General features: G+C 40.7%; 1 protein-coding gene across 2 annotated transcripts in view; it reads right to left on the minus strand.

Moving 5' to 3' along the window:
• The window catches only part of CIT (citron rho-interacting serine/threonine kinase), a 70,417-nt gene that overhangs the window by 20,512 nt on the left and 22,970 nt on the right, over positions 1-26,935 (minus strand). Inside the window, exons 11-23 of one of the 2 annotated variants that reach the window (XM_010134990.1) lie at positions 25,974-26,117; positions 24,516-24,635; positions 20,852-21,022; positions 20,599-20,652; positions 19,993-20,046; positions 18,795-18,935; positions 18,312-18,437; positions 15,263-15,358; positions 13,470-13,586; positions 12,927-13,036; positions 9,919-10,093; positions 8,446-8,643; positions 6,217-6,270 (exon numbers count right to left, since the gene is read on the minus strand). In XM_010134990.1, coding sequence (XP_010133292.1) covers positions 6,217-6,270; positions 8,446-8,643; positions 9,919-10,093; positions 12,927-13,036; positions 13,470-13,586; positions 15,263-15,358; positions 18,312-18,437; positions 18,795-18,935; positions 19,993-20,046; positions 20,599-20,652; positions 20,852-21,022; positions 24,516-24,635; positions 25,974-26,117 — 1,560 coding nt within the window. The remainder of the gene's footprint in view (positions 1-6,216; positions 6,271-8,445; positions 8,644-9,918; positions 10,094-12,926; positions 13,037-13,469; positions 13,587-15,262; positions 15,359-18,311; positions 18,438-18,794; positions 18,936-19,992; positions 20,047-20,598; positions 20,653-20,851; positions 21,023-24,515; positions 24,636-25,973; positions 26,118-26,935) is intronic. The other variant, XM_010134992.1, reaches the window with a different exon arrangement.

Raw genomic sequence — 26,935 nt, forward strand, 5'->3', positions numbered from 1 at the left:
CAGCAGGAAAAGTCCAACTGACATTTCTGCCTGCTGGGTGAAGGGGAGCTCCTGCTCCCCATATGTTCAGGGGCAAATTGAAATGATTCATGCTTTAAAGCACAACATTTCTAACGAAAATCCGACCGCGCGGCTGGTTCTCGAGCGCTCTTTCTGCCCCATTCGACACACACATTTCGTTCTGTACTGCGTGCAACGCGTTTTCGAAGAACTCAGCCTGTGCCATACGGCTGTGCCGATGTCTATAGTGTCTGTAGGGCGCAGAACTCAAAAATGTATTTACACAAACAAAAGAAGATTGTTTTTACAGTGTTTTACCTACCATTCTCACAAGTAACATCTGAGGTTCTGCTAAGTGCCAGATCAGATGATCTCTCCTTTTCTTCTACTTGTTTTTGGTTTTGTTCTTAACCACACTACGTGTCTAGGCAGTTGTAAGATGTACTTTACGCATCCATGGTTCCTTCCACATATATTTCAGATGGTAATACAAATAATTTATATAAAAATTATTAAACTAGTTTTGAAATACAAGAAGGCAGAGATGGGGGAAACACACAAAGGATAAGGTGACGTGAGGTAATGAGTCAAACTACTTCATTAATTTTTTTAAAGGGGCTGTGATTCAAGTTGATTTTATCCCTTAAGGGCTGGAACTTAAGCTCCCATTCGCCTTTTTTCTACGTTCTGAGATTTTGACTTCTTTCCCTGAACATAACTAAAATTAAACCAGACCATTTTATATTGCACTGTAACATTTTATGTAGCAGGATATTTCCGGAACACTTGAGACTAATAACAAAGCGGTTAGAAAGAAGGGTTCCAGGAGTGACGTGATCTCCTTTCTTGAATATATTCATAGCAGTGTATTTATTGACAACTCCAAAGTGGCTTGGCTTAAATGCCAAATATATTATATCCTATGTAACGTCATCTGTATAGATTGGTAGATTTTCAAATTTTTTAAATGGAGAAAATTTGTTCCTTTCAGTACAATTCTCCTTTTTTCATGAGAAAAGGGGAAATTTCTTAACAAATCCAACTTTCAAAAGCTATCTGCAGCTTTGTATAACGCAACAGGGCTAGAGTTTGTAAATGGGTAATAATCCTGACACAGGAAAACGGAACATCGTGTGATACAAACACCCGTCCTGGGAACCAAGAAGAAAGCAAACACCGATCAAACCCCCACACTGCATAGGAAACACTGTCTTAGGCTTACGTATGTACCACCTGTGCCAGAAGCCTGTACTCTTCAGGTAAGCGAATGGCTTTTGGTATTTCTCTTTTTAGTTAAGGAAATCCCCAGGCAAAAAAACCCAGATAAACCAATCAACTAATCCTGAGCTATTCTACAGTTAAATTTGAAGGAAAGTCTGTAAGAAAACACTATTAGATCCTTTAGAAATCCATCATATGATTAGAAAAATCTTCACATTTAAAGTTAATAAAACAACCAAACACTTGAAAGCTTGGAAAAGCACTTCCAGACAATCCAGGCAGTCACTGTAACTGTGCCACTGTATCATCACTCACAGAGCAACTGAAATTTCCTCTTCAGTCCGTGCACAACTGCATCACAACTAATCCATAAACCAGAAATATAATCTAACTACACCACACTACTCTTGGAGATAGTTCACTACACGCCACATCTAAGCACAGAACTGATCTTTATCCTGATGCAGAAGACTGTATCTCACTTTTAAATATTACAGAACAGCCCAGCCCTAACAGCTCTTCAGCAAAAGTGCCTGCATTCAGCACGATTCCCCCCCATCGCAGAGTTTCGGAAAAGCACTGTCAGATAGCGCAGACACACGCCTGGCTCTACAAACTTCTCCAGGCATGACTACAAATGAAATATCAGAGCAACAAGCAGTCCAGGGCCATGATGATTAGGTTCACACACCAGACACAACATACAAAATTTAATCCATATGCTCCGCAGACGAAAGGTAAAATAATAAGGGAAAGGAGAAAAGGAAGCAGTTTTAGAATACTACTGACTGCAGCTTGCAAACTTCTCCATAACCTTCTTCCTTCGTGAACTCATCCCAGTTCTCAGATGCCACTGACAAACATGCAGGAAGGTGTGAGGTCGCGGCAAGGTAAACTGCCTCAGGACACTATCGGCAGCGTGTCGTTTGGAGCTTAACGCAATGTTTCACACAACCTTAATTCAGAACTTCCAGATTAATGCATAGTCTTACTCTATCCATTTCCACTCCTCCCACCCCATTAACCTTTACTACAAAGCCAGCTGTCAGCAGTCAATAGGAGAAAAGAAAAAACTATCTCTCAGCCCCAAATTATTGTGAGGAGGAAGCAAGAGCAGGCATCAGACTTGCTTCGCCTTACCCTACTTAACCTCCATTTCAGTTCGAGAGACAGAGCTTTTCCAGCAGAGGAAAAGCCAGTGCTGCAATGGAGCAGAACACCAAGCCTCTTCACGAACGGAGCTGCAGAGACACCAGTCTTGTATCTCTACCTGTCTGATCGATACACGACAATGAACTCCTCGCTTTCTGCCCCCTTCCATCGTCAGACCTCTGTGACGGGAAGCATACCTTACATGGAGATGGGTCTCAAACCGGCTTAGCTTGAAGGACACTGCTCTCGTTAGCAGCTGCAGGGTAGTAGGACATGGCACAGTCTGCACTCCTCTCCACAGCAACCCACTGTTAAAACACACAGTCTCCTGCACTCCACTGTCCTGCATCCCAGAAGACAAGCTGCCTCTACCAACCACAAGCCTCATCCTCAAATGATGATGATGTCATTGTCCATGGTGACGGTCCCATTAGCCTCTTTCACAGCAACACCTCATCAACACCCTGGAAGTCTGACTTTTTGTCCGGCTACCAAAACTACAAAGCTCCATTTTTGTCTGTAACTGGCATCTGCCATCCCATTTTCTGTGAAATGAGAACCAGCGATAACCCCAACCAGCCAACAGCCCATTTTTTGGGTTTACAAATTTAACAAAGCTGTATAAAAGTTTTTGCCTGAGTATTAGCCTTGTTGCAGTGGGCAAGATCCCTCCACTCTGAAACATAATTTAAGATCAAAGTAGGTAACATCTGCAGACATAATTCTGGCAGTTCAAGAACACAGACTATTCTCGTATGCAACTCATTGAGCCAGTGTGGAATTGGGATCTTGGACCGAAGTCAGCGGGACTTCATATATGAACGGGCTTGCAGATTGAATGCCCCAATATCCAGTGTCACAGACAAGTGCAGAACCAAGCTTGTTACTGCTTAAGATAGGAACACAAGATGATGGCAAAAGAACCTGAAGGAGGGGAGATAAACCTTGTTCTATTGGAGAAATCCTGAATAATGGAAATGCAATATCCAATTAGTATTAAGAAATGCCACTCTCCTCACTGGGGGAAAAGCAGCAGCCCGAACCTGAAAGAAACACGAAGATTCAGGTGGTGGTTGCCTGGAACAGCAACAGTGGTTTACTAAGCTGAGTGCTTTATAGGATCCTTTATAGGATTCTTCTAAATATTTACTTTTCTACCTGCCTACGGAACGTGTTCTTTTTTGGAACAATCCTCCTGTTACTTAGGTAACTTAGTTGCATTTTTAACTTCAATTGTGTTGATGGTCCAGCAACAAGTCTTAATTAAGAGGCAGATGGAAACAACTGACAAATACGTACATTTTCCTATTTAAGAAAATTTTCCTATTTAAGAAAATGTGCTCTCGTGTATCTGTGTGTGTACTGCAGGTACCACAATTTACCATTTTTACTGTAATTACACATCCTATTATTTCTCGCACACTCTATTAATAGACAGAGAAGGCAAAAGCTACCATTTTCTTTCTGACCTCCAGCAGTAAAAGAGAGATGTCACAAGATGGAACAATGCAGAGCTATCACAGCAACTGAATGTAAGTTCACAGACAAGGCAGAAATGATGACCAACACCACAGCAATGGCCTCTGCGTACGCACCCCAAAACACAGCCAACTTAAAACGGACACAAGGAGAAACTAAAAAACGTCTGCTTGGTGAGAGACCCAGCAAAGGGCAGAACAAGAGTGCAGCGAGGGCACAAGGAAAGCAGACGCGCGTATCTGAGGTGTAAGCCTTCCTTGCAGCTGGAGGCTGTGACCTCTGGGAAGCTAGAGAAACAGGAGAAGCACCAAAGAAAGGAGAGGATTTTTATTTATCTTTTAAATACCATGAAAGTACTGAAGTAATTCGGTCTTTTTTTTTTCCCTGTGTAATCTTATTTTCATCATTCTTAAGCTCTTCTGGGCGCCTCAAAAAGATTAAAGAAAACACAATTCCAAACCAAAGTTTGCCCAAAGTTTGTTTCAGATTAAAAATAATATCTTCTGAAAACGTGCTAGAAGACCACTCAATATTACGCTGCATAAGTAGCAGCATATTACAATTGTTCCCTTGATGTGTTATAAAGGCCTATAAATTCTGATCACCTTCAAGTAGAATCACATGGCCACCAAAAAGCAGAGCCTGCATCACGCTGGTCACAGTCAGACAAAAAAAAGATGTTGAAACATCTGGTGAAGGCACCGTAATAAACGGTCCCTGATCCCTCCCTGTCAGTAGAAGACTGTCCCACATTTTCTTCCAGGGCTTCTCAGTAGACAGGATGGACAGCTAGACCTACTCATGACAGAACAAGAGAGTTGCTGTCCATGGTCAATTAAATTATACATGCACTCTCCTGGGCTAGAAACAGAATGTGTGATGAGCATGTATTATTCACTTAGGAACTATTTGATTAATTTCTTATTGATGAGGATGTCTGATCCCACTTATCCCACTGAAGGGCCTTACAATGCGCAATGCTGTTAGAAATCCTTTTATGCAGAACCTTTGAAGCTCTCAACATTCTTGAAATGTTATGGGTCATTCTTCACTGCGGGAGATTGTTCACGACACTCGGGGAGCTCAAGTGTTACTAGATAATGAGTTGCCACCTCTGAAAGCCCGCCTGCCATGCCGTGAAAAGAAGCTGCGTATCTTCCACGGCTGGTTTTTGCCTGCGTGGAGCTAACATAAGTATTTTCACAGAAAGCTGTCCATCCGTGCGAAGGGCAAGACAGAACAAAAGAAGATTGCTGGGGGTGTTAGAATCGTGATAGCACATATGGAAGCTAAAGGATCAAAGTAAGTGAAGAAGGGAAGAAGTAGCAAAGTTTCTTGTGCAGGATTTCTTTTACATAGAGGTTAACACATTTTTGTAAGCTCTGCTTCCTCGTTTCTTCGTATCAGGATATTCTATGAACAGAAGAAACCCCTTGCTTACAGCTAAAGAGCAACTGAGGAAAACAGGATAACTCTCATCCTGAAAGGGTATTTCTGAAAAATGAAAACTTGCACATAGGATACTACGGCATAAAAAAATTACGTTTGAAGACATCACCGCAAGTAGGGAAACAATTGAGATAAAAAAAGCAGCAATTAAGCCCTGCTTACACGCTGGGGTAAGGAGGAAAAGCCTAGAAAGACTGACAATCAATGCTGCTCCAGCGGACTGTGGTCCTTTTGTAATTCCTGTCAGCGGAAGACAGATGCTCTCCATCAAGCATCTTAAGTCTGAAGATAGTGTTAATCTGCGAGAATCCCCATTGATTGACAAACCCTCGGACATCTGTCCTGGATTGATGAAATGAATCTGAAAACATGTCAAAAGATGTCAAGCAGTAGAAGGTGCAGATTAAGATCTAGAGTCCTCTCTGAGCACGTGATTACATGTCAATGTATTATTTGGAACCAAAAAGTCTCTTGCCTCCTCAAACAGTGTTGAAGTCCTCCTTAAAACCGAAAGTAGCATGAATGCTCTTCCACTCCGGCCTAGATCTACAGTGCAGCTCAGGATGATCTGGACAGGCAGAACTTTTCTTCTTGTGAGCAGAAAATATCTTCACCTACAGTCATGTTTTGCAGCTGCTACACCATTCTTATTAGCTGCACCGCAATGAGATATTTTAATTTACTTTCTTCTCCAGAAAGAAGAATAGTGTCAATTTCATGATCAGACTAAAACCTCAAAATTGAGGTTTACCCGAAACCTGGAAGAAATCAAATCAAATCCGTCTAGCTCCTACTAACACCTCGAAGCCAGAAGTCCACGCTGGGAACTACTGTCATCAAGGATTAAATCAATAAATAGTTTGCTTCCTTATCCTTGATTTCAAAATAATTCAATGATTTGTATTTAATACTCACTGTGCAGCTATTACGAAGGGCTTCAAATTTACGCTGGATTTCATCTCTATGTGCCTAAAGGAGGTAAGAAGTTAATCATCAATTTTTCATACATTAGAATTCGAATCCAACAGCTGTTGCTAAACAAACTGTAGAACAATCTACCAGCAAGCAAAGTTTGGAAGGCAGATGCTGCAGGCTATGAAGCACTCTGGAGTGGCAAAGAACTGATTAGCAAAGTCACATCTGACTTCATCAAAATACACTTACACTCCCAATTCTGACCTACATTAGAATAACGTGCAAACCCGAGAATTGATTTATGTAAAAGGTTCCCTCTGAAATGGTCACCAGAAGACATGTCGATTCCATGTGAAGTTTGTACATTCTTGACATTTAGATTTGAGTTGGTTTTACTTCCGTCTCCAGACTGATGTTTCGTATAAAATAAATACTGCATACAATTTAACGCTTGCAAAGAAAAACAGTAATGTATTATGCAAGCTATCCAAACAGCTCTGCCAATCTATCTGAATCCTACCACAAAGCACCAGTTAATCCCGAGCCTCTCCAAAACCCACTGATGAAACATAACAATCAATTCTTCAGAAGACAGCATCCAAAGTATGGAACAGTGCAAACACTGATTTTAAAGAATGCCATACTGCATGCACCATTTGACCTCCTAGTTTACAAGCAAAGCATGACAAAGCAGAAGTTCTTGTTTCAGCCTCATGGCCTCTCTCAAAATTCATCAAACTGATTTAGCAAGTGTCTACTGCCATATGCTATCCGAAAACTTCACAAATGAAAGGTTAGTGCACTAGCACATCCAGCCACCTTTCTTCATTCAGAACATTTTCCTTAGAGCCAAGAGACTAAACAGGAAAAAACTTCAGCAGAAGTCAAATACAAGAGCTAAAAAGCCATCTATCCGCCACAGGCAACATGAAAAATACAAAAGAGTATTAAAAAACCCTTAACAGAAATACTCCCAAGCCCACTGACCTGGACTGTCTTACAGCAACCAGTCCAAAGGCACTACCCATTTTGCCAAAAGAACTGAAGCAATGACTGAGTGAACACAGCTCAGAAATACTCGTGTTTCCCTGGTGGTAGAGAGTAAAGCCATCAAGCACACCACCATCCCGTTGGCAGTGATAAAGTTGTTAGGCGAAGCTTTCAGCTGGGAGAGGACTACCTCAGGTTTGAGCAAAAAGGACACTGATGCCATGGTCCGTTCAGGTACTCCTGATGTTGCTGCTGTACTTCTCCCAGCGAGTACCCGCTTTACAACAACTCAGGGTGGTTAGAACAGCTCTACTCAAAGCATCAACATAATGGAAGCACCTATCTCAGCTGAGGCCGCCACCCCTTCCGAAGAACAGCCATGGCAGAAACATGCGGAACAGTTCTTGAATCAAATGCCACTGAGGCCAGAGAATGCACATTTTCACCACTTCAGAGTAACTGCATTTGAAGGTCGTTGAAGACTGATCTGGAAGCAGGGCATATACTTCTCCTCTCTCTCCCCCCACAGCCCTGGGAATCTTTTATGGAGGAAATATTTCTTAGAATCAAGCAGCATGAAAGCATCTTTTTGTACTCAAGAGACAGCAACCAGTAGCATACAATTCAGAATTCCATTTACTGGAAGTGGGGGGATAAAAGGAGGGAGGCAGGAATTCAATTCCATTTTTTAAAATTTATCTCACTCACAAACCTCACCAGAGACTGCCAGACACACGTGACAATTTTTAATGAATAAGCGTTTGGAATAACATTATGTGCTAACACTATTTTCCCAGGAATCTGTTTTTGGTTTGTTTTTTTCTCCCAAAATAAGCATCCTCAAAGCAGGATAACTGAAAGGAGAAAATGCATCAAAACATTTTGACCTTCAAGTACTTTCAAATTCATGAGGTGGTATTTAAATAAGGAACTCAGAGTAAAACTCTAACAATAACAATGCCATACGCAACTTTCACCCCATCACAAAAGTAGTCATGCTCTTACAAACGATCAGGTCTGGCAGCAGTGACACTCTACTAGGAAGCATTCGCAGGGTTGAAGACAGGCAAAGTTTGACATTTTAGCCATTCCTGCCTCTATCACCACGTGGCACAATTCATATCCTGTTCTGAAAACTAAAAGCTAAATAGTATAAATTCATTTTAACCTCTTTATGAAACATGCACCTACATAATTCTGATCTCTCTATACAGCTCATAGCGTGAATTTAGGGCTCACCGTGAGAGCCTGGATCTCTTCCTCTGCCTCAGCTGTAGTCTCCTCTAGTTCAGTTTTGGCTTCGCGGAGCTGGTTCTCCAGGGCTGTCCGAGCAGCCTGCAGCCCAGTAATCTGAGATTCCCGCTCCTGAAGTGTCAGCTGCAACTCTGTCAACTGCCTTTTGAGTTCCAGCTTTTGTTCTTCATGCTCTAGACTAACCTGAGGAAAGAAAAAGCAGCATCCAAATACAAGTTACTGACAAAGAAAACGTAGGCCATGTAATCTCATTTCAGAGCTCACTTTAAGATGCCGTTGCCATGTCTATCCCAAAAATCAGCTCTTGACCGATTGCTTAAGTCGCTGAAAAGTCAAGGACACAGTCTGCTACCCAAAACCTACTGGTTTGCTTTGAAAAAAAGGCTACAAGTAACCTGGCATTCTGAAACAGCAAGAATAGTTCCCGCTGTGACTCCAGCACCACCTACCAAACGCTGACAAAAAAAGCACAAAGCAGTTTGTGATAACTTTCTTCAGTGAAACTGAGAACCTCCAGGAATCTTTATTTGAGAATCTTTGGGCATCAACATCAATACTAATCTTTACGTGTGTGTAAACATTACATACATTTTGCAACTGGCTTTCATATTTCATTTTCCCTTCAGATTCTTTTTAAAGAAACCAACCAGTTCACCCAGACAAGAAATGAACAAGCAGCAGAACAGAACTGGGTGCCCCAAATCAATTCCAAACCGTAGCACCTTCTTCAGGCCCTCTGCTATCCCAAGTGAATCTGTCTGCTGTGCTGCAGCTGTGCAACAAGCCTGCCAGAAATCTCACGCTGGTCCCAACCACCTTCCAGACAAACAAGGACGTGTGTTGGTCATCCAACCCTCTTAGCTAAAAGCAAGATTCCAGTCTTAGCTGAAAATTAGTGGAGTGAGACTTGAGAAGGCAAAAGAAGATTTGAAGTGGATCCAATCTAGCTGATACAAAACTGAAAATGAAGCAGAGCTCACAAATCTTTAAATACGCGTATTTTCACATTACTGTTAGGTTTCCTTTCCAGAAAGCTTCTGGGAAATGTGTGTGAAGCAAGGGGCCTCCCGTTTTCTTATAGCAGGTCTGTGGTGTCCTTTGGTTTCTGTGCTGTTGACTCTAAGGCTGTGGTTAAGCTGGTCACTGTACATAGGAAAGCTTCTATTCTCTACTCCAGAACCACTCTAGCTGGATATTGTGCCAAAAAAATAGATATATGATTCTGAGAAAGCCAGATAGTCTAAAAGCTCAGATTCAATTATGTCTAAGAATGAGAAATCCTTAATTTTTAATTTTTTTTCCTAGGGAAAAAAAGTACCAAACTAAATTAAAACACCTTAAAATATCATTTCTTAGGACACACAGAACTAAAACAACTTAATTCCAGTTCTCGCTATAATTCTCAAAATGGGTACATTCAAGTAAGTTTGTTTGGAGGGATTAAGCCCCAGTTTTCACCTCTCGCAGCCTCGTCTCTAACTCCAGCAGGCGGTTCTTGTCAGTGTGATCTTGGTGACTCATCTTTTCCAATTGCTCTTCTAATTTTCGATTCTGGGCCTCTAGCTTTCCAGCTTGTGTTTCCAAGTAGAACTTCTGTTGCCTGAGCTCTGAAATCATCTCCTCTTGGGCTTTCCTGACAGGAGAAAAGCACGAGTGACAAACCCAAAACGTCCTGAACATACGTCCTTTCACGGGGGTGAAGTAAGGCAGAACATACTACAAGTTTCCTGTTAAGCTCATAGCTTAAACTGTACATCCCAGCTGGGAAAAAAACCCAAACAAACCCACAAAGAAGCCAACTCTTTACTCCTGTCTGCAAAAGAGCCATGTTCTAGTGTATTCATCAACGTGTGCCCAGAGCACTAACATTCCATGGTTGCAAGTTGCACAGAAAAATTCGTTTCGTACGCAGTAACCCACAACAATATTTGAGCTACGGTTCATTCTTTTCATTTCACCAATTCCTTGTTACACGATTTTCTACACAGGAAAAATAAACGCTAAGAATAGTTGCTTCCCCACAACACATGACCATGAGATAAGACAAACCCTGTGGCTCAGGGCTTGGGGGAGTAGCGCACTGTGGGTTGTTCTGTTGGGGATTTTTAAGTTGTAATGGATCTAGAACTTGACCTACACTGAAGCGAAGCTTTTTTCTCTTAATCTCAAAGTGAACAAAAATAATTAATTGTGCTCACAAGAATTTTGAGAGCTGACAACAATTAATTATTACCATAAGAATTTGAAATGGATACCATCATAAAAAAAGGAAAAAAGTCTTTCTACGTTATTTACAATTCCTGGAATCATTTTATCCCGCATTGTGTGCTTTCTACTTAGAAGCCTCACAAAGCTCTACATATATTAACGAATTAATATTTTGAGAAGTTCACGGTGAGATAAGCTGTTATTAATCCTATCCCAGAGAAATTATGTGGGTTGCCCAAGATCAAATAGGAAGACTTCACAAAACTAAAAATAGAACCTCAGTCTTCTGACTCACATTTTTGTGCACTGCTCACAGAACTCCCCTTTCACCCTTTCTCCTGCTTTAATTTACCTCTACAGATTACTGGCAGCCAGAACTGTCAGGTGGTGTTACCTCACTCCTCTGTTTGCTGGACTAACTTCTCAGGAATCTGATAACCATGAGTTTCCTCAGGTTCTGATGGAACAAAGCTAACAGAGTTCCCCTCTCTGCTGAAGGGTTTAATCACTAGTTCTGCCCTTCAAACACGCTCAGATTAGCTGCAGCTTTGTGGATTCAAAATACAGTTCAACAACAGATTCATACTTTCTCACAAAATAAGCACAAATTCCGTAGCTATCTGCAAGCATAATACAGCAATCTTCTCTTAAAATATCGATAATTCTGTACTAGCTTCTACCAAAAATTATGTTACTTGACAATATGTCCCTCAAAAATCTCTTCTATCATATGTTAAAACATTATTATACTTTTTTCTTGTTTTCTGTGGACCTCCAGTTAACCATCTTACTCTCGGAGGATGCATCTAGCTCAGCTCAGTCCAGCACCAATGACAGAGACGCTGGACCTTGCATATGCTTCCCAGGTACATGTTGACACAGTGCTTCTGTTTTATCTCAGACCAAAGATAAGTTACGGCTTTTGCTGCCTCAACAAACTTCCAGGGTGATTTATACTGGAAGACATTGGGAGCATAAAGCAACACAACTACATTTCTCAGTTATTTCTGTGAATATTTTTGGCCGCTCAGGCTAAAATAACTTGCCAGATATTTGAAATTCAACAAAAACTGGAGCCATTACATATCTGGAGGCATAATCACGACTGAAAAGGGAAAAAAACAAAGCAGCTCTTTGCCAAAATTCATTCTTGCTTGATTCTATTCAATATTATAGATGAATCTCTCCAAGCACTACCCACAGAGACACCGCCTGACACTGCACCCACCTTTCTGCAGGCAGGCAAAGCTGGTGAATCTCTCAGCTCAGAATGAGCACACAGCCTGTTAGCCCCACCTTGCAGGACGTTTCAAACAACCCGTGCTTTTTCCTGAACTTGAAGTAGAATGCCTTTAAGTTATTTATGAAGGGAAAACATCACTGTAAGGGCAAGGAATCTGAGCTAAGATCCAAAGCAAAAGAAAGTTTAGGCAGACAAAATGATCTGACGGAGAATCTCTCCTCTGCATTTAAAAAATAAGAATTCACCACCACAACAGTTGGTGGTTACACAGTGATTCAAGCTGACATTAGATCTTGACCACAGTATGTGCTGACTGACTATGACACCAGTCACTCACGAGACCTAAAGGGAGGCTGAAGCAGAGAAGGCAGCAGAGAGATCTGCAATGCTACCTGGGTTGGGAAGAAAACAAAACGCATCGAAGCAGCATTCTGAATCTGGGTTATCTGCTACTTCACGTTACTGCCCGTTTCAGTAACAGAATGTCTCATTCTTGCAACTGTCAGTTCAAACACATGCAGAAATAGCTCTTGGCATAGCCAGTTTTCTTACTCGTCTTCTCGCCCATCAGGGCAGGAGGGAGTGTTTGAAAGAAAGGTATTTATTTAATGTTTTCAATTTCAACATCACATAACTGCCACAGGAATCAAGGAAAATGTAAAACTATTGGCAATATGTATGTTCAAAAAAGGAATATATGCTTCTCCAGAGGTATTTTAGGCATTAAAATTATTAGTATTCATTTAACGCATTTGGTAAACCTGCGCAAAGTGCCAGCCTTAGGAAAGGCTCCAAAGTAAACACTGTGATACAAACCAATTTCCTAGTCATGTGTGAGGAAACAAACACGCAGTGAACCACAACTGTTTGAAGAACAAGTGTTATGTTTGCACCACCGAAAAACAAGCAGGGAGCACAGCAGGCCTGCAGACAAGAACCGCTTTGCCGCGAAGAGAACAGCTCTTCCTGTCAGCTGTTCAGCAGTGACCAGTACGATGGCAGCTGCTGTACTTACATGTTCCTCTGGGTAAAAAGGCTGCTATTTGCTGCCAGTTTATTGGCCTCGGACAGCTCCACTATTCTCTGCTCCAGCGACCTAATCTTTGAATCCATTGCATTGATCATCTGAAACAGAGCAATGGTCCTTTGAGACTACACAACGGACGTGATTATAAAAACAAGTCTGAACTTTTTCCAGAAACAAAAACTAGTAAAAGAAAACCGATCAAATGGGCAAAAGAGCATCACAGATGCAATTACTGCAGCTATTTACAACTGCTTGCTACTGCTTTAATATTAGGAGAAAGCAACCCACAGGTCAATGCACAAAATGATGGGTACACAGCAAGCTATGTGGCTACTTTTAAGGAAATACTCTTGAAGACTCATTAAATAAAAATAAAAAACAAACATGTATTATAAAATCAGTATTAATCAGTGGATTTCCTTCAAAACAGCTCAGCAGCACTACAGAACCTCAATCAAGATTATCTTGTTTGAAATCGGTCTCAGAAAGCTACTCTTAAAATACTTTGATTTCCAATGCAGCTATACATACCGCCTTCTGTTCAGCCAGGACTTTACACTTCTCACGTGCTTCTTCTTCATGTCTTCTGAGCATATTCTCAAGTGCTTCCTTATCTGCAAGATCTTTCTTCATCTGATTTTCCAACACCTAAATTAAGACATTTCTTTTGTCTAAATTATATCTGTTTCACTGGGCAAAGGGCAAGCAGAAAGAAAAGCATCAAGAAAGATAGACTTTTTTTAAGCAACTGATCATATCTCAAGCAAAATTAAACCCAAGATGCAATTGCATGCAATCCACGGAAGAGCAAACTCCAAAAAAGAGCCCTCCCTCAGTTATCTCTGAAGACTGAATCTAGTGATGGAATTTTATGAATTTTTTATTAATTATTATTTTAAGTCATATAAACCATGTTCAAGAAATGTTGCAGACTAATGCAACAGAAACTCTATACCCCAAAATGCGTAGCAGAGGAAGTAAGGAAGTGCACATCCTCTGCCACCCTACCAGCATGGCTCGGATGTAATTTGCAAGTTCGATGTATATGCACAAGAAGGCAACTGAGACCCTACAAATTCTTCAAGTCAGAGACACCAAATGAAACAGCTAAGTAAAAGTCACCTTTTTGTGGCACGAATACCTGTCATTAGCAACAGGAGTAAACTCACTGTTACATTTGGTATGTATGTATGTCCAGAGCTTTAAATCAGTTGTTAAACTGAAGGTCGTTTCCGTCAAAGAGAAGTTGTCAAAGGCACCAAGTCTGGACACCACTGGATATTTTTTACCATTCTAGTTAAAACATACCGTGTCCTTTTTCATCCCTTTGGGAACCTCTTTCACATGGCTTCCCGACTCCCCCATAATCACTGGCTCTCTTTTTCTTTTAATTCTTTTTCCAACCCCTATCCTCTTTTCCAGATTTTATGCTTCTCCTTTCCCAACACCTGCCTCTGATCTTCCTGCTTTCTACCTCTCTCCTCTCATTACTAGTTACCACATGCTCGGGTCTACCAGAAAACTTTACTTCTCTTCTTTTCCTTCATATTTCTCCCATAGGAATTTCTTCTCTCAAACACTACATCCGCTCAATTTTAAGCTGCAATGTAGAATTAAAGCCCTGGGTAAACACACTAGATAAAGCCTGCTGAAAACAGATCTTGCTTAGTAGAAACAAAGATTCTTACAAAATGCATTTACTGGCTGATGCAAACTGCAGGTTCTTTAGGAGAATCCTTAGCCAGGGCACGCACTCCTATTTCCCAATTTATTTTTACTGATTTTAGATGGGTGTCTGTGATTCTATTTCTAACTGTTTGTTAAAGTCTTGCGCTACTCTGGAAAAGACAAAAACAAAGTGGGTGGTTTCTGCGGCTTCTTGGCAGATGTTACAGCTCCAAGAAAATGGAATTTCAGAAACGCTCTAGTATTTGCTGAATTTAAAACTTGCAGGTAGGCTGTGTAACTACTCAGAGAAAATTACCAGTAGGAACTGAAAGCTTTTTCGGGGTGGGAGATCCTATAGCATGAAGTAAGTATTATTGAGTCAGCAACAGTCAAACTGCAATCAACAACTGCCTTCCTACAGCTGTGACTTCAAACGCCACCCGCTTCAGTGCAGGGCTAAAGACAGATGAGGCGCACTGGCATGGGCTAGAAGACAAACTTGCTCAGATTCCACTATGCTCTCCAAACATTCCGGAGGTAGTAAGCAAGAAGGCAACTCGTAAGACAAAGCAATCACAGCCTAAAGGCAACTGCTTTTCCCTGAACTCATTCTACCCACAAAAGCTTGAAGGAAGATGATAAGAAGATATTTTTACTTTGAGTTTTTCCTCATAGAATTGTTCCTTCTGTTTCAGCTGCAACTCCAGATGTTGTGCTGCAATCTGAGCCTCCCGATGCTTTTCTTCCAGCTCCTAAAAGCAGCAGAGATTTTTATCAGACACAAAGAAACAGTAGATGCTATGTGTGTGTGTGTTACACAAGTATCAGAGATTCATTCATTCTCTTTTTTTAATGCTTCACACCATAAAAACCCCAAGACTGGGGCTGCTGTAGTCAAAAAACATTATGAGAGCTGCACATTATCAGTTTTAAGCTTTGCATATTGCCGCTGACCCATCTTCTGTAGAATGTAGAATATCTTTAGCAGATATACTGCTAAAGACAAAGATTTTTACTTCCACAGTAACAATCTCCATTTCCCTGTAAAATATTCCCAAAGATGGGCCAAGGACGTTTTGTGAAAACAAGCGGTTATAAACACTTCATAGCTGCAGCGGCATCACAGGAAGTTCAGATCTATTTTTAACAAGGTCTCTCACTTGTTTTCTCGCAGAAGACCTCAATAATGGGGCACTGCTGCCTCTGTTTTTCATTCTACACTCAGTATTTACTTTGCTATATTTTTCAGATGAATGTTGTCAGAATAACTACTTGTAAATTGCTTGGAAAATGAAAAGTGCAGGATGCAATAGACATGGTAGAACATACCAGAATATTTTTAACCTCTTTATTTCACATCAGATAGTTTGAGCCATGCACAGTAAGGACTTAAATAGCTTTGTATCTCAGGAGTTAGTGATTTCTGCTGTCTGACTGTATCATTCAGGCTGTACCTATAATATCTTTCACAGGACAACTCGCAAGAGCTGTGGTTAGAACTTTATGCTCATTCATTGCCATATTTGCCACTCCAACAATTTCCTTAGAACAAGAGGCAGATCCAGGTCTGTCATTCACTACCACTGTGTGACTCTTGCATAGACAAGTTCAGGTTTTGGGATGCACACAGGTCTCCCAACTGCCTTCATTACTGCATGGCACTGGAGAATTTCTGGATATTTCTACTTTAGCTCTTTGCATATTCTCTTTTCTGATCTTCCTCATCTTGAAGACATACAAAGTTGTTTTTTCTCCAGTAATTGCAAAAGACCTCTTTTTCCAGAAGTGAGAATCAAAGAGGAGGTTCACCAAAAGTAGGTCATCTCCAGTGCCTAGTACCCAACACTTCAGCAAGGAACGGAGAATGCTGCTTTTTGCAATTGAAATATGTCTCCCAGCAACAAGAGGGACAACTCACCTCCCCCAGAAGCCCACACGTTTCAGGTCCTGGCAGAGAATCAGACAACCAGATCAGCAGCAGCTTCAAAGTTCCCAGCATCAGACTGCTCATATTGTAGCAGAAGCTTCACCAGTTTCTGCAGCGGCACTTAACAGCCCGTGTGGGCTTAAAAAGGTAATCTCTTACCATTCCAGTTCTCACTTCCTATTCTCCGCGCAGCACTAACTTTGTTATTAGCACCACAGCAGTGACCTACACTTTCAAGAAGTAATAAATATCTGTAACTTGTTTCTTACTTCTTAATCAGTTCTTGACAGGCAGATCAGCAGGTACTTCTCAGGTACTGCTAGACAGCTGTAGGTGAAACCATTCAACAATGTCCATCTTATCCTATGCAATTCTGTGTCTTCAGCTCCCTTCCTACCTTTCTGTACTTTCTATACCAGGAAAAGCCAAAAGTGTTTGAAGAGATCAACTGGAGGAAACGGACAGGGTAAAAGTAGAGAAAAAAAGAAGACTATTACCCTGTGCTCCCAGACCAGAGTTGCAAGGGCCTAGGAAAGACTCTGTAGGATTATTTCTTCAACGCCTGTTTGACTTTTTTATAAAACACTTTTGTGTCTCTCCAACATTCTGTCAGAACTCCATGGAAACTATCTATAAGAAGAGCTAAACATATCCCATGGTGTAAAACAATTAGTCGATATTTCTGCATTCTCTTCCAGCTTTTCCTCCACAGAGAACGTAATCAAAACCAAGGAACAATCCCCAAATATACACAAGAGGCTTATGAAACAATTCAAAGTTTTACAGTATTTCTAAACACACACTTGGCTCCGTGCCCAGCAAAACCATAGTCTCCCGCTTACCATGCGCTCATGTTATCAAAACAATTTGAAAGGAACAGCACTACTAAAGAACTGAGTCTACCTTTTCTGGAGTGCGCTCAGGAGTTCTGCTGCTCGAGTCTACACATGCTGCTGTTACCCAGAACAAGTATGGGTCATCTCTTGACTCCAAATAGGCTTTTTTATCTATTTCCATTTGGCCTTCCTCAGGCACGTCTATGCTCAGGACTGCTACCAGTAAAATATAATCTTTTTTCCTTGTCATATTAGCAACACAGAAAGAGATCTCATGAGAAACACAAAATTAATTTAATTATTCCACCATAAAATTATGCTTCCTGTCCCAGGGAAGTAAAAGTATTAGAAACACCCTCTGCTTGGGTCCCTGTAGAATGACATACCAACCCACTACAAAGATTTTATAGGTTTTCCAAGGAGAGAAACAAGAAATTGCCAACAGGGAAGGTATGTGGGTGAAAATGGATCCCTGACAAACATTATCTTTGGAGACAAACAGTTTAGATGACTAATTTCTCTCCACTCTTAAATGTAAGCATTTCAAGTAGATGTGACCTCTAAATTCCTTTGCAATTTAGTTTAAAAGCTAGATATCTATGTTTTTATTGTTGCAGTATCCTGTCCTGAGAATGTTTTACTTCTGAAATAATTGTTAGGTCACTAATTTAAATATTACTGAGTTGACTTAAAAGTGCTCCCTCTGAGACATCTAGAATTTTAAGTAAGTATTAAGACTAAAGGTACAGGAGTGAGTTTGAAATTAAAGATGCAAACAGAATTTGAGTGCTTGACTTTTTTCCAGTGTGGCTGGTACAAGAAACAAATCCCTTTATTCCACAAATTCCACCTCATTCAATGTAATTCTATGTCTTCTGGTCCTTTCCTACCCCTTTCTTACAAACTCTTAATGCTTTATCTTTCACTTTCACCTCTGCTCACCAGAATTTTTTCCGCCATCTGTTGAATCTGTTGAGATTTAGTTTGAATATCTTCCTTTAGACGGTTTTCTCTTCGTTCTACGGTCTCCAGTCTCTTCACTTGATTCTCCAGAGAATGGCGCCGTTCCTGCAGAGTAATTAACAGCTGCCATTTAGACTAACCAACTCCACGTTATCACCCAGCAATGGGTAGTTTCTAGAAAAAGTCAGCTGAAGCTGTTAACGTATGGTTGTCTTTTCTATTTGAAATCCTCATCATGCCTCAAATCCCTTGTGCTAACCACATGTCCTTATTGACTCCTCACTGAAAATAAACAGCCTCTTGGTTCTCTTCAAAGAAATATATGCTTTTTTATTTAAAATGGATTAATGTCTAACATCACTTTTACAGGAACACACGCTGGTCACAGTCATCCAGATGAGGGTTCCTCAACTGGAATACATCCCATAACTAAGGTACTGTAGATAGACATTCCTTACTCACCTCTGCTTCAAGCAATTTCTTCTTCATGCTTTCGTTAGAATCTTCCCGATTCTGCAGTTTCTCTAACTCCTTCTCAGCTCTCTCCTTTGCTTGACGGATATTCTGAAGAAGTTCGGTTGCCTCTGAGCTAGCTTTCACAGCCTAAATTTCCAAAGGGGGGAAAAAAAGTATTAATAGAAAAAACACAAACACAAAAAAAACCTCGGTACATGACAAGTTCATCATCTTGAGATGGTCAACGTTCTGAATACAATTGCTACAGAGCTCTGGCATAGCAGTCTGAAATTGAGACAACCTACCATCACATGCTAAAACTCAAACTAACATCTCCATTTACAGACAGTAAAGTCTACCCTCAAATTTAGCTCAGTTTCCTGGAGAACACTCACAAAATACTCTTACTAAAACACTAGGACAATAACCTGTTGGCCTACACATAATTCCTTAGAATTAATGAAAGGAGAAAAGGGGAGGGGGAATCAGAGCATGACTGTTTTGAACTGTTAGCTTAGTTCTGTCCTGCTATTCATATTCTCAAACACTAACCCTTGAAACAGTCTTCTCTCAGCAGGTGCCAAGTTTGAAAAGCTCTCTCAGTGGCCTGTTATGACAACCTGTTTCTTTTCTGCTCAATGATCCCAGTAAGAGAAGTTCCTCTACTGTTCTCACAGCACCTTCTTAAGTGAAGGCTGACCACAGCTGCGAACGTTAGGTATTAGATACTGCTTTCAGGTATCTTCATTCTGCTATGAATTCTTATCACTCAACATCTCTACCATGAATAACTGAAATGGAAAGTAATTTTGCAATTAAACCAGAATATACTGGGAGGCTAAACCAAGTCCAACATGTATTTTAGTGAGCCAAAACCATCAGATTCCTGCCTTCACAAGCGAGGGACCAGCGTACTGCATACGGCATACCCAAACTGGCCTTTTAAATTAGAATTTCTCTACACTACTCCAGTTCTGACTCAGCTTCATTTGTAAAAATAAACACTGTTGACATGTCTCAAGAGCCGAAAGCATAGTGAGAACACCAATGATTTCAGATACCAGTTCCCTCCCCCTTTTCCTTATCATCCTCCATGCTATGACTAATTCTGTTTTTTAGGGTAAAACAAAGTGCATCCCTCCTCTGCATTAAGGTTTTACTGGAAAATCTTGTGGAAAATTCACTTTCACCAGCTAGACATTACCTTTGTCAGCTTTTCCTGCAGCTCCTGGATTTTGGCCTGCTGCTCTGTATTGATCTACAGTGATATAAAAAGATGGGAAAGGGGGAAAGGGTTGTAAAACCAAAAGGAAAAAATGCTCTCTACTTAAACTTTTTTTTCTTAATTCACTTCACAAAAAAAATCTTTGTTTCTCCCTATAAATTCCAACACACCAAAATGCTCCTTGGTGAATCTACTCACATTTTACTTCTGGTTGATTTCATATTTTGGTCACCAAGCAGATTGTTCAATGTGAGAATACTCAGAATTCTTTTTATTTTTCATTTGCTATTCTTTATTCATAATGGAAACCCTTATGTCTCACTAACTCCCATCTCAGATTACACATACTGGCCTGTCTTTGCCTGGCTTTTGAACCCAGCCTACTAAGAACAGGATTTCCAGACACAGCCTTAGATCAAATCAGAAAGAACAGTGAATCATACCAAGAAAAAGATTTTTATAAAATTAAAATAAAATAGGGAGGAATGTGAGCCCTCATGCCACTGACTAACCAAGGACCCCCTGGTTTCTGTGCGTAATGTGACAGACCCAGGAAGCAAACTCTAAGACACTGAAGCAGCATACCTTCTCCAGTTTGGAATACAACTCTCCCGCTTCATTTTTCCCTTGATCTTTAACCTGTAACTTAAATATAAAATATATAAAAGCCTCAGGAACAGTTGTAGTACACTGGTCTTCTATCCAGTCACCAACTCATGCAATTTAAACACAAGCAATTACACAAAGTATAAATGTGTGTGTGTGTGTGTGTGTGTGTATAAAACACACTAGAAACCCAAGCAAGCATCAGCCCCCTCTCCCACAACGCCTAAACTACCTTTTGCAATTTGTTGTGACATTCAGTAGCTTTACGTTTGAATTCTTCAGCTGCCAGCCGGGACTCTCTCAACTCCGATTCATAAAGATCGCTACGCCTGCGAGCTGAAATAAGATCCTCTTCTAATTGGTTCATCATCAACCTCATTTCTTCTACTTGAGCTTGATATTCCTGTAGTTGTGGTGGAAGGGAAGGAGAAGGCATTACATTTGAGAGGCAACAGGGGACGAACTTGGAGCAGCAGATCCCAGAACACTGATTGTAGGCAAGAGGCGCATTTAAGAGTATAGTACAAAGTAAAGCAGTAAGAGCCAAATAAAATAACATATCCATGGTGTTCTGGTTTGAGTCTTGCCATTTTCAAGACAATACCTCAAAGTCAAAACACTGACTTTTTGAGAGTGGCTTCACTGCAGAAACACACACACACATCTACATACAAATGATAAAAATTACTTACATTCCTGATTTCTGAAACAGAAATGTGCCTTTGAGTTGATGTCTCTACTAAATGCCCAGATGCTCCCTCAAGATATATTTTCTCAGGCTGATAACATGACAATTAGCACAGATCTGCACAGCTTGGGTAAAAGGAAAGAAGGAGGAGCAGAGGGGTAGCATACTGTGGCTTCTAGCTGGCACAGCTATTTTTGTCTTGACAGAGTTAAAAAGGATCATATTCTATGGGAGACAACCTAAAACCAAATACTAACTCAGAAAAACTGTCTAAAGATCACATTGCCCTTAGAAGACATATATAGGCAGAAATAATTATTCCCCATGCAGGACACTACGAAATAGGCTGTTTGGATGGGGAAGGTGGGAGAACAAAGAACATCTGAACTGACTGTCTCAATGAGGCTGGGTTCTCAAACTCAGACTAGCTCGTGAGATTGCTTCTCTCATCTTCACTGGAAAAAAAGAATTGAATTATCTTTATTTAGCGCTTTAAGTTCTGTAAGTATACATTTTATAAAATTACTCTAAACAAAACAAACAAAACCAAAACTGAAATATTTTTTTATGAAGCTGAGAAGTAGAAGAAAATAAGCATATCAAGAGCTAGAAAAAAAAGTGTGAAGGACTGACAGTGGGGGAGTCTTAACTTTCTTCCCATATTAATATCTCACAATACGCCTGACTACCCCCATATTCAAGAGTAACTGTCTCATGACAAAATCGGGTTTGTCATCCCTCCTCCCAGACTGCCAGCTGCCTTTGGTTAGACAGCGACTGCATGAACACTGACCCTAACACAGGCTGAGGTTCTCTAGCAACATGCCGAGCTTCTGCAGAGCTTCAGAGCTGCTGGGCCGCCAACAGATTGCTTTACTATCCCTTACAGGGAGCAGGGCAGCAGGGCTTTTGGTTTGCATCACCCACATTGGTTCTCGAGTTCATAAGGCAGACAGGGAACCTACTCCTTCCAGTTAGTCTCTCTATGGATGATCTTGTTTTCTTGCTGGAAAGAGTTAGAGCCTTTTTATAATAAGTGAGCAGGCGTTAACTCGAATATTCATTTCATACAAATATATTTGTGAATAAAAAAGGCAGAATGGGCTGAAAAAACACACATTCTGCTCAGAGATCATAAAAATATTCCTAAAATATTTGGCTTTTGTATCAGCAAAAGTCATACCTGGAATTACAGGTATGACTATGGTTGCCTCTGTGAAAATGAGTGTTTGGGAAGGGAGGAGAATGGGGAGGGAGAAAAGAAGGAAGAAGAGGAGATAATTAGTGATATTTCAGTTTTTCTTGTTTCTTCACATTTGCAAGATTATCTTTGAATAAATCTCGTGGTCAGATCAGAGGAACAGGCCACATCACTCAAGGTGACACTGAAAAATACCTCTTGCATATGCATTGGTCATAGTTTAAAAATTATCAAGATGTACCTAAGAGCATATTAACAACAGGCAAAGGTCAGAGCATATACCTGAAGCAATCACACCAGGGCAGCTACATACAAATGAGCGGTTCTTTCGAAAAATAGAGATTCTGAGTTGTTGCAAGTTCACCCATTCACATGGGTCTTCACCAAGTAATGACCAGAACACAGGTCTAGTTAAAACAAAACGAAACAAAAACCAAACACACACCCCATACAAAGCAAAACAAACCACACAAACCAACGCTCTTCTGTTCAAGTACCTGGGGTTAAGCTGAACCTACAGTCTTGCCCTGGAAATACCAAATGCCTAATTACTGGGTTTTGAAGATTCTGATTTGCTGTTAATTTCACTTGTTCTTCTCAAGTCTAAGGTTTTCAACAGCAAACTGTCCATCTCACCTCCCAGTCCCCTCTGACTTAGAAATAATGATCCCTGTCTGCCATGGCTAAGATCCACTTGGTATGAGTCAGCAAGAACATCTCTCCCTGTTTTGTTGCGGTGTTCTTGCGCGCGGGTTTCAGAGAGCTCAGAAGACCACCGCAGACACACAAGTCTGCAGGATATTACAGATTCGTTTGTTGACCTAAGCAGCATTCTTACATCATTGTGAACCTCCACAAGCTAAATTAAGATTCTAGAGCAAAATATTTGATTAAAAATTACTTGCATTATTTTTCCTGTTACATGCGTCTGTACTGCCTAAGAACCTACTGATACTTATCATCACCAAAAACGATCCACATTTCAATATTTTAAATAACTTTGCTAACAAAGCACCAGAACACAGAGTCATGAGCTCTAGATCCCTTGTATTACATAAAAGGACCATCCAGAAGAACGCTGAGGAAGTCTACGGAGGCCTGCTACATCCAGAGGGTTGGTTTTGCATTTCATTACTTTTTACATAAGAGCTGCTCATGTCTGGAGAATTATTACCAAGGTTTCTGGGCTTCCTTGTCTCAAACACCATGAAATTAGTCAGTTAATGTTTGTAAAGTGCTTTGAAGATGAAAAACAACAGATAATTGCAAAGAATTGTTGGTATGCCATAGCAAATTTCAATTTCTTTACCTCAACACAATGTGTTGCTATTAATTCATAAAACTGAATGGGTTCTGTCTTGCAGATCATTTTAAATCCTAAAAATGTCCACATTTGTCACCATATTTTCATTTAATTTTTACTCTTTTTTCCTCATGAACAACTGTATGGAATAATGATTTTTCAACATTCTTCTGATGGAAAAAAATTATGAACATCTACTTTGCAAATAGGCTAAAGTAGGAAAAGAACAATTAGGCAACACAATTTCTATTTTGAAAGAATATTAAGCATTTTAAATGGCCAGATAAGAAAGAAATAAAGAAAACCCAACCACAACAGAAAATTAAGGTGAGCTCAGTTCTCTCCCAGGTGAAGACTCACTGACTTGTTGTGAAATTTGTATAGCTTGACCATTGAAAATGGATAGTTCATTTGTAACGCAGCATGTTACTAAAGCATTGCAACTTCCTCCTAAGCTGGTTTTACAGACAAAGTACTTTCAGGATTAGGAAAAGAACATTTGAAATTTAGAGTTTGTGCTTACTTGCAATATACAGAGAAGGGTAATTTTGTTGCTTCCCGTTTTAAGAAACCATGTGAAAACACAGAGATTTGGAGTCACCACAGCCTACCAACATAGAATTTACACCTGGCAACAGAGCCAGGATATGCCAAGAGGGCCTGTTTGTAGATAGCCACGCTGCTCCCCGAAGAAGCAGGTATACCTGTTCTTTGATCTCTTGCAGTTTTCGGCTTTGCTCTCTGATATCATGAAGTAGCTGTAGTGCCTTATCATCTTCCTGAGACACCTCCATCCGTGCCTGCTCCAGGCTGCGCTTTAAGCTCTGCAGAAAGCAAAATGTTCAATACACGGTCTTTGGTTTTTCAGATGGCTGTATAATAAAGACCCTTATCTACACAAATGCCTCCTTGACTGCAGTGAGGCATCAAAAAAACTTGAGGCACCAATGATGGAACCCTAAAGAAATTCATGGCCAGTGCTGCTTCTATCTGGATAGAAGCAGCCCATTTTACAAACACTGTTTACTAGACTTAAATCTCAGTTCAAATCTTTGCTTCCTCACATCAGTTTCAGACACAAAACCAAAGAGAGATCACAAAAAGCATCCATTATTGACAGCATTTATCTATATTTTATCTAGCACTATTAATTCACAACACAGATACAATCCTTCAACTTCACATTACTTACAAGACTATTCATTTTTCTTGTTGCTGTTAGGAGAGTTAAAGCCTTTAATCATCAATAAACTTCTACAAAGAACAAAAGAGCTGCTTCCATATCTCACCACGTACCTTACCAGCAAATTTTGACAGACCACAGGGTCCTCCTATCAAGTGTGTATTATTCTTCAACCGAAAGGTACAAACTGCGTTTTATTTATTTACCTAATAGCATTTGGTACAGGAAAATCACTCAGCCCCGTTTTAAGATACGCTTCCCTACAAACCAACCCATCAGAAATGCTTTTCAATTCTCTGAAAGAGTCTCATCTGGAGTTTTGTTCCTGCTACAAGAGGGGAAAATGGAATATTATATCCAACTGAAAATACAGAGACTATTAACTAGAGTGAAAATATCCTCACTGGAATCTCGCCAGGGCAACTGGGCAGACATTCCAGCTCCCATGAAAAATGCCAAATGGTCTTTGAAGACATGGTTTTAAGGCCTCATTTTTATATTCTACCTGAAAAATAGCACCTATCCTAGCACCATCCCTGACGTGACACTGGGGAACTGGATCAGTCTGAACTCAGAACACCACAGAGGGAGGCAACACCACTGTTCCTAACCCTCTCATTTGTCCTTGAAGATTTCTGTCTAGGTACTGATACAGGCCCCATCCTCTTTTGGCTATAAAACCTGCAAGAAGTCAAACCCAAGCATGCTCTAGCACAGCCAATAAGACAAACAAATAGTTTCAGCAAGACCAGGACAGTAGTTATTCCTGCATGTTCTAAGCACACAACCATGAAACAAAGTTTGAATACAACTATCCAGCCAGCCTCTGCAAACAACTCAGGGCTCCACGTTCAACAGATAGCCTCTCACATATTATTTTCTCTCCATCAAGTACCCACTGAAACCATGATGGAAGAGAAAGGCAAAGACCACCAGATTTCAGGCCTTCACTGCTGAAAGGACTGGTGTAAGGGCTCACACTGCATTCTGTGATATAGGTGGCCAGGTCCTGCTCCAGGAGGGATCGCTGGGTCTCAGAGGCTTTCAGTTCCACCTCCTTTTGGCTAAGTACAGCCTCCACCTCTGACACTCTCCGGTGCAACCGCGTCATTTCCTGCTCCATCTGCAATAAATATCAAGAGGTTATAAAGGGGGCTTCAAAAGCTTTGTTAACTGCTACTTTCAGAGCTCTGTTTGTAAGGAATTTGTCTCCAAGAGACTTCTAGCTATGTTTCTCCAAATGGTGTTTAAATTCCAATACCATTGTCTCTGCTCCAGGAATGCACAGTTCTTCTTAAGGACAAGTAGTAAGTCTAAGTCACCCCATTCATTCAAGCTGCTTGTTCATATTCAGTCATTCTTCGAACCCCAGTTAGCAAAGAAGACACAATCATTTTTCACCTGACTTGCAGAGATGGATCACTTTAACCTTATCCCAAATCCATGCTGGGCCAGAAGATGGTTTCCCCCCATCTCCTTGTCAGGAGCAAATGGTCAAATCCAGAACAGAGCAGAGAGGAAAGTAATTGAACTCTCATAAAAGTCTCAAACAAGCAGTTAAGTTTTAAAAGACTCCACCGGGTTCCCTTTACTGGAGCTCAGCAACTGTTACAGGATGTTCACCGTAACCAGTGACGTGACAACAGTTATGTAAGTAGAAGCTGATGAGTTAGGAAGAGAACCTCAGAACAGTACGTTGTAACTGTGTGTATGATGAAGAGGCACGGCCTGCAGGAAGAAGCAGTCGTCTGTGTCACGCTGAGAAAAGGACTGTTTAAAATCCAGAGCCGCTTCTTGTTAAGATAAAAGTATCTACAGCAACAGCATGGCCTAAATTCATCTCCCTTTGTACTGGACAGGAAGCCACCTCACTGAAGGAAAAGCACTTTGCCCACCATGAGTCTGGATGTTCAGCAGCATCTGACAGATCCCTGGACATAC

The sequence above is a fragment of the Buceros rhinoceros genome, unplaced genomic scaffold, assembly GCF_000710305.1.
Source record: "Buceros rhinoceros silvestris isolate BGI_N320 unplaced genomic scaffold, ASM71030v1 scaffold9324, whole genome shotgun sequence".
Classification (NCBI taxonomy): Eukaryota; Metazoa; Chordata; class Aves; order Bucerotiformes; family Bucerotidae; genus Buceros; species Buceros rhinoceros.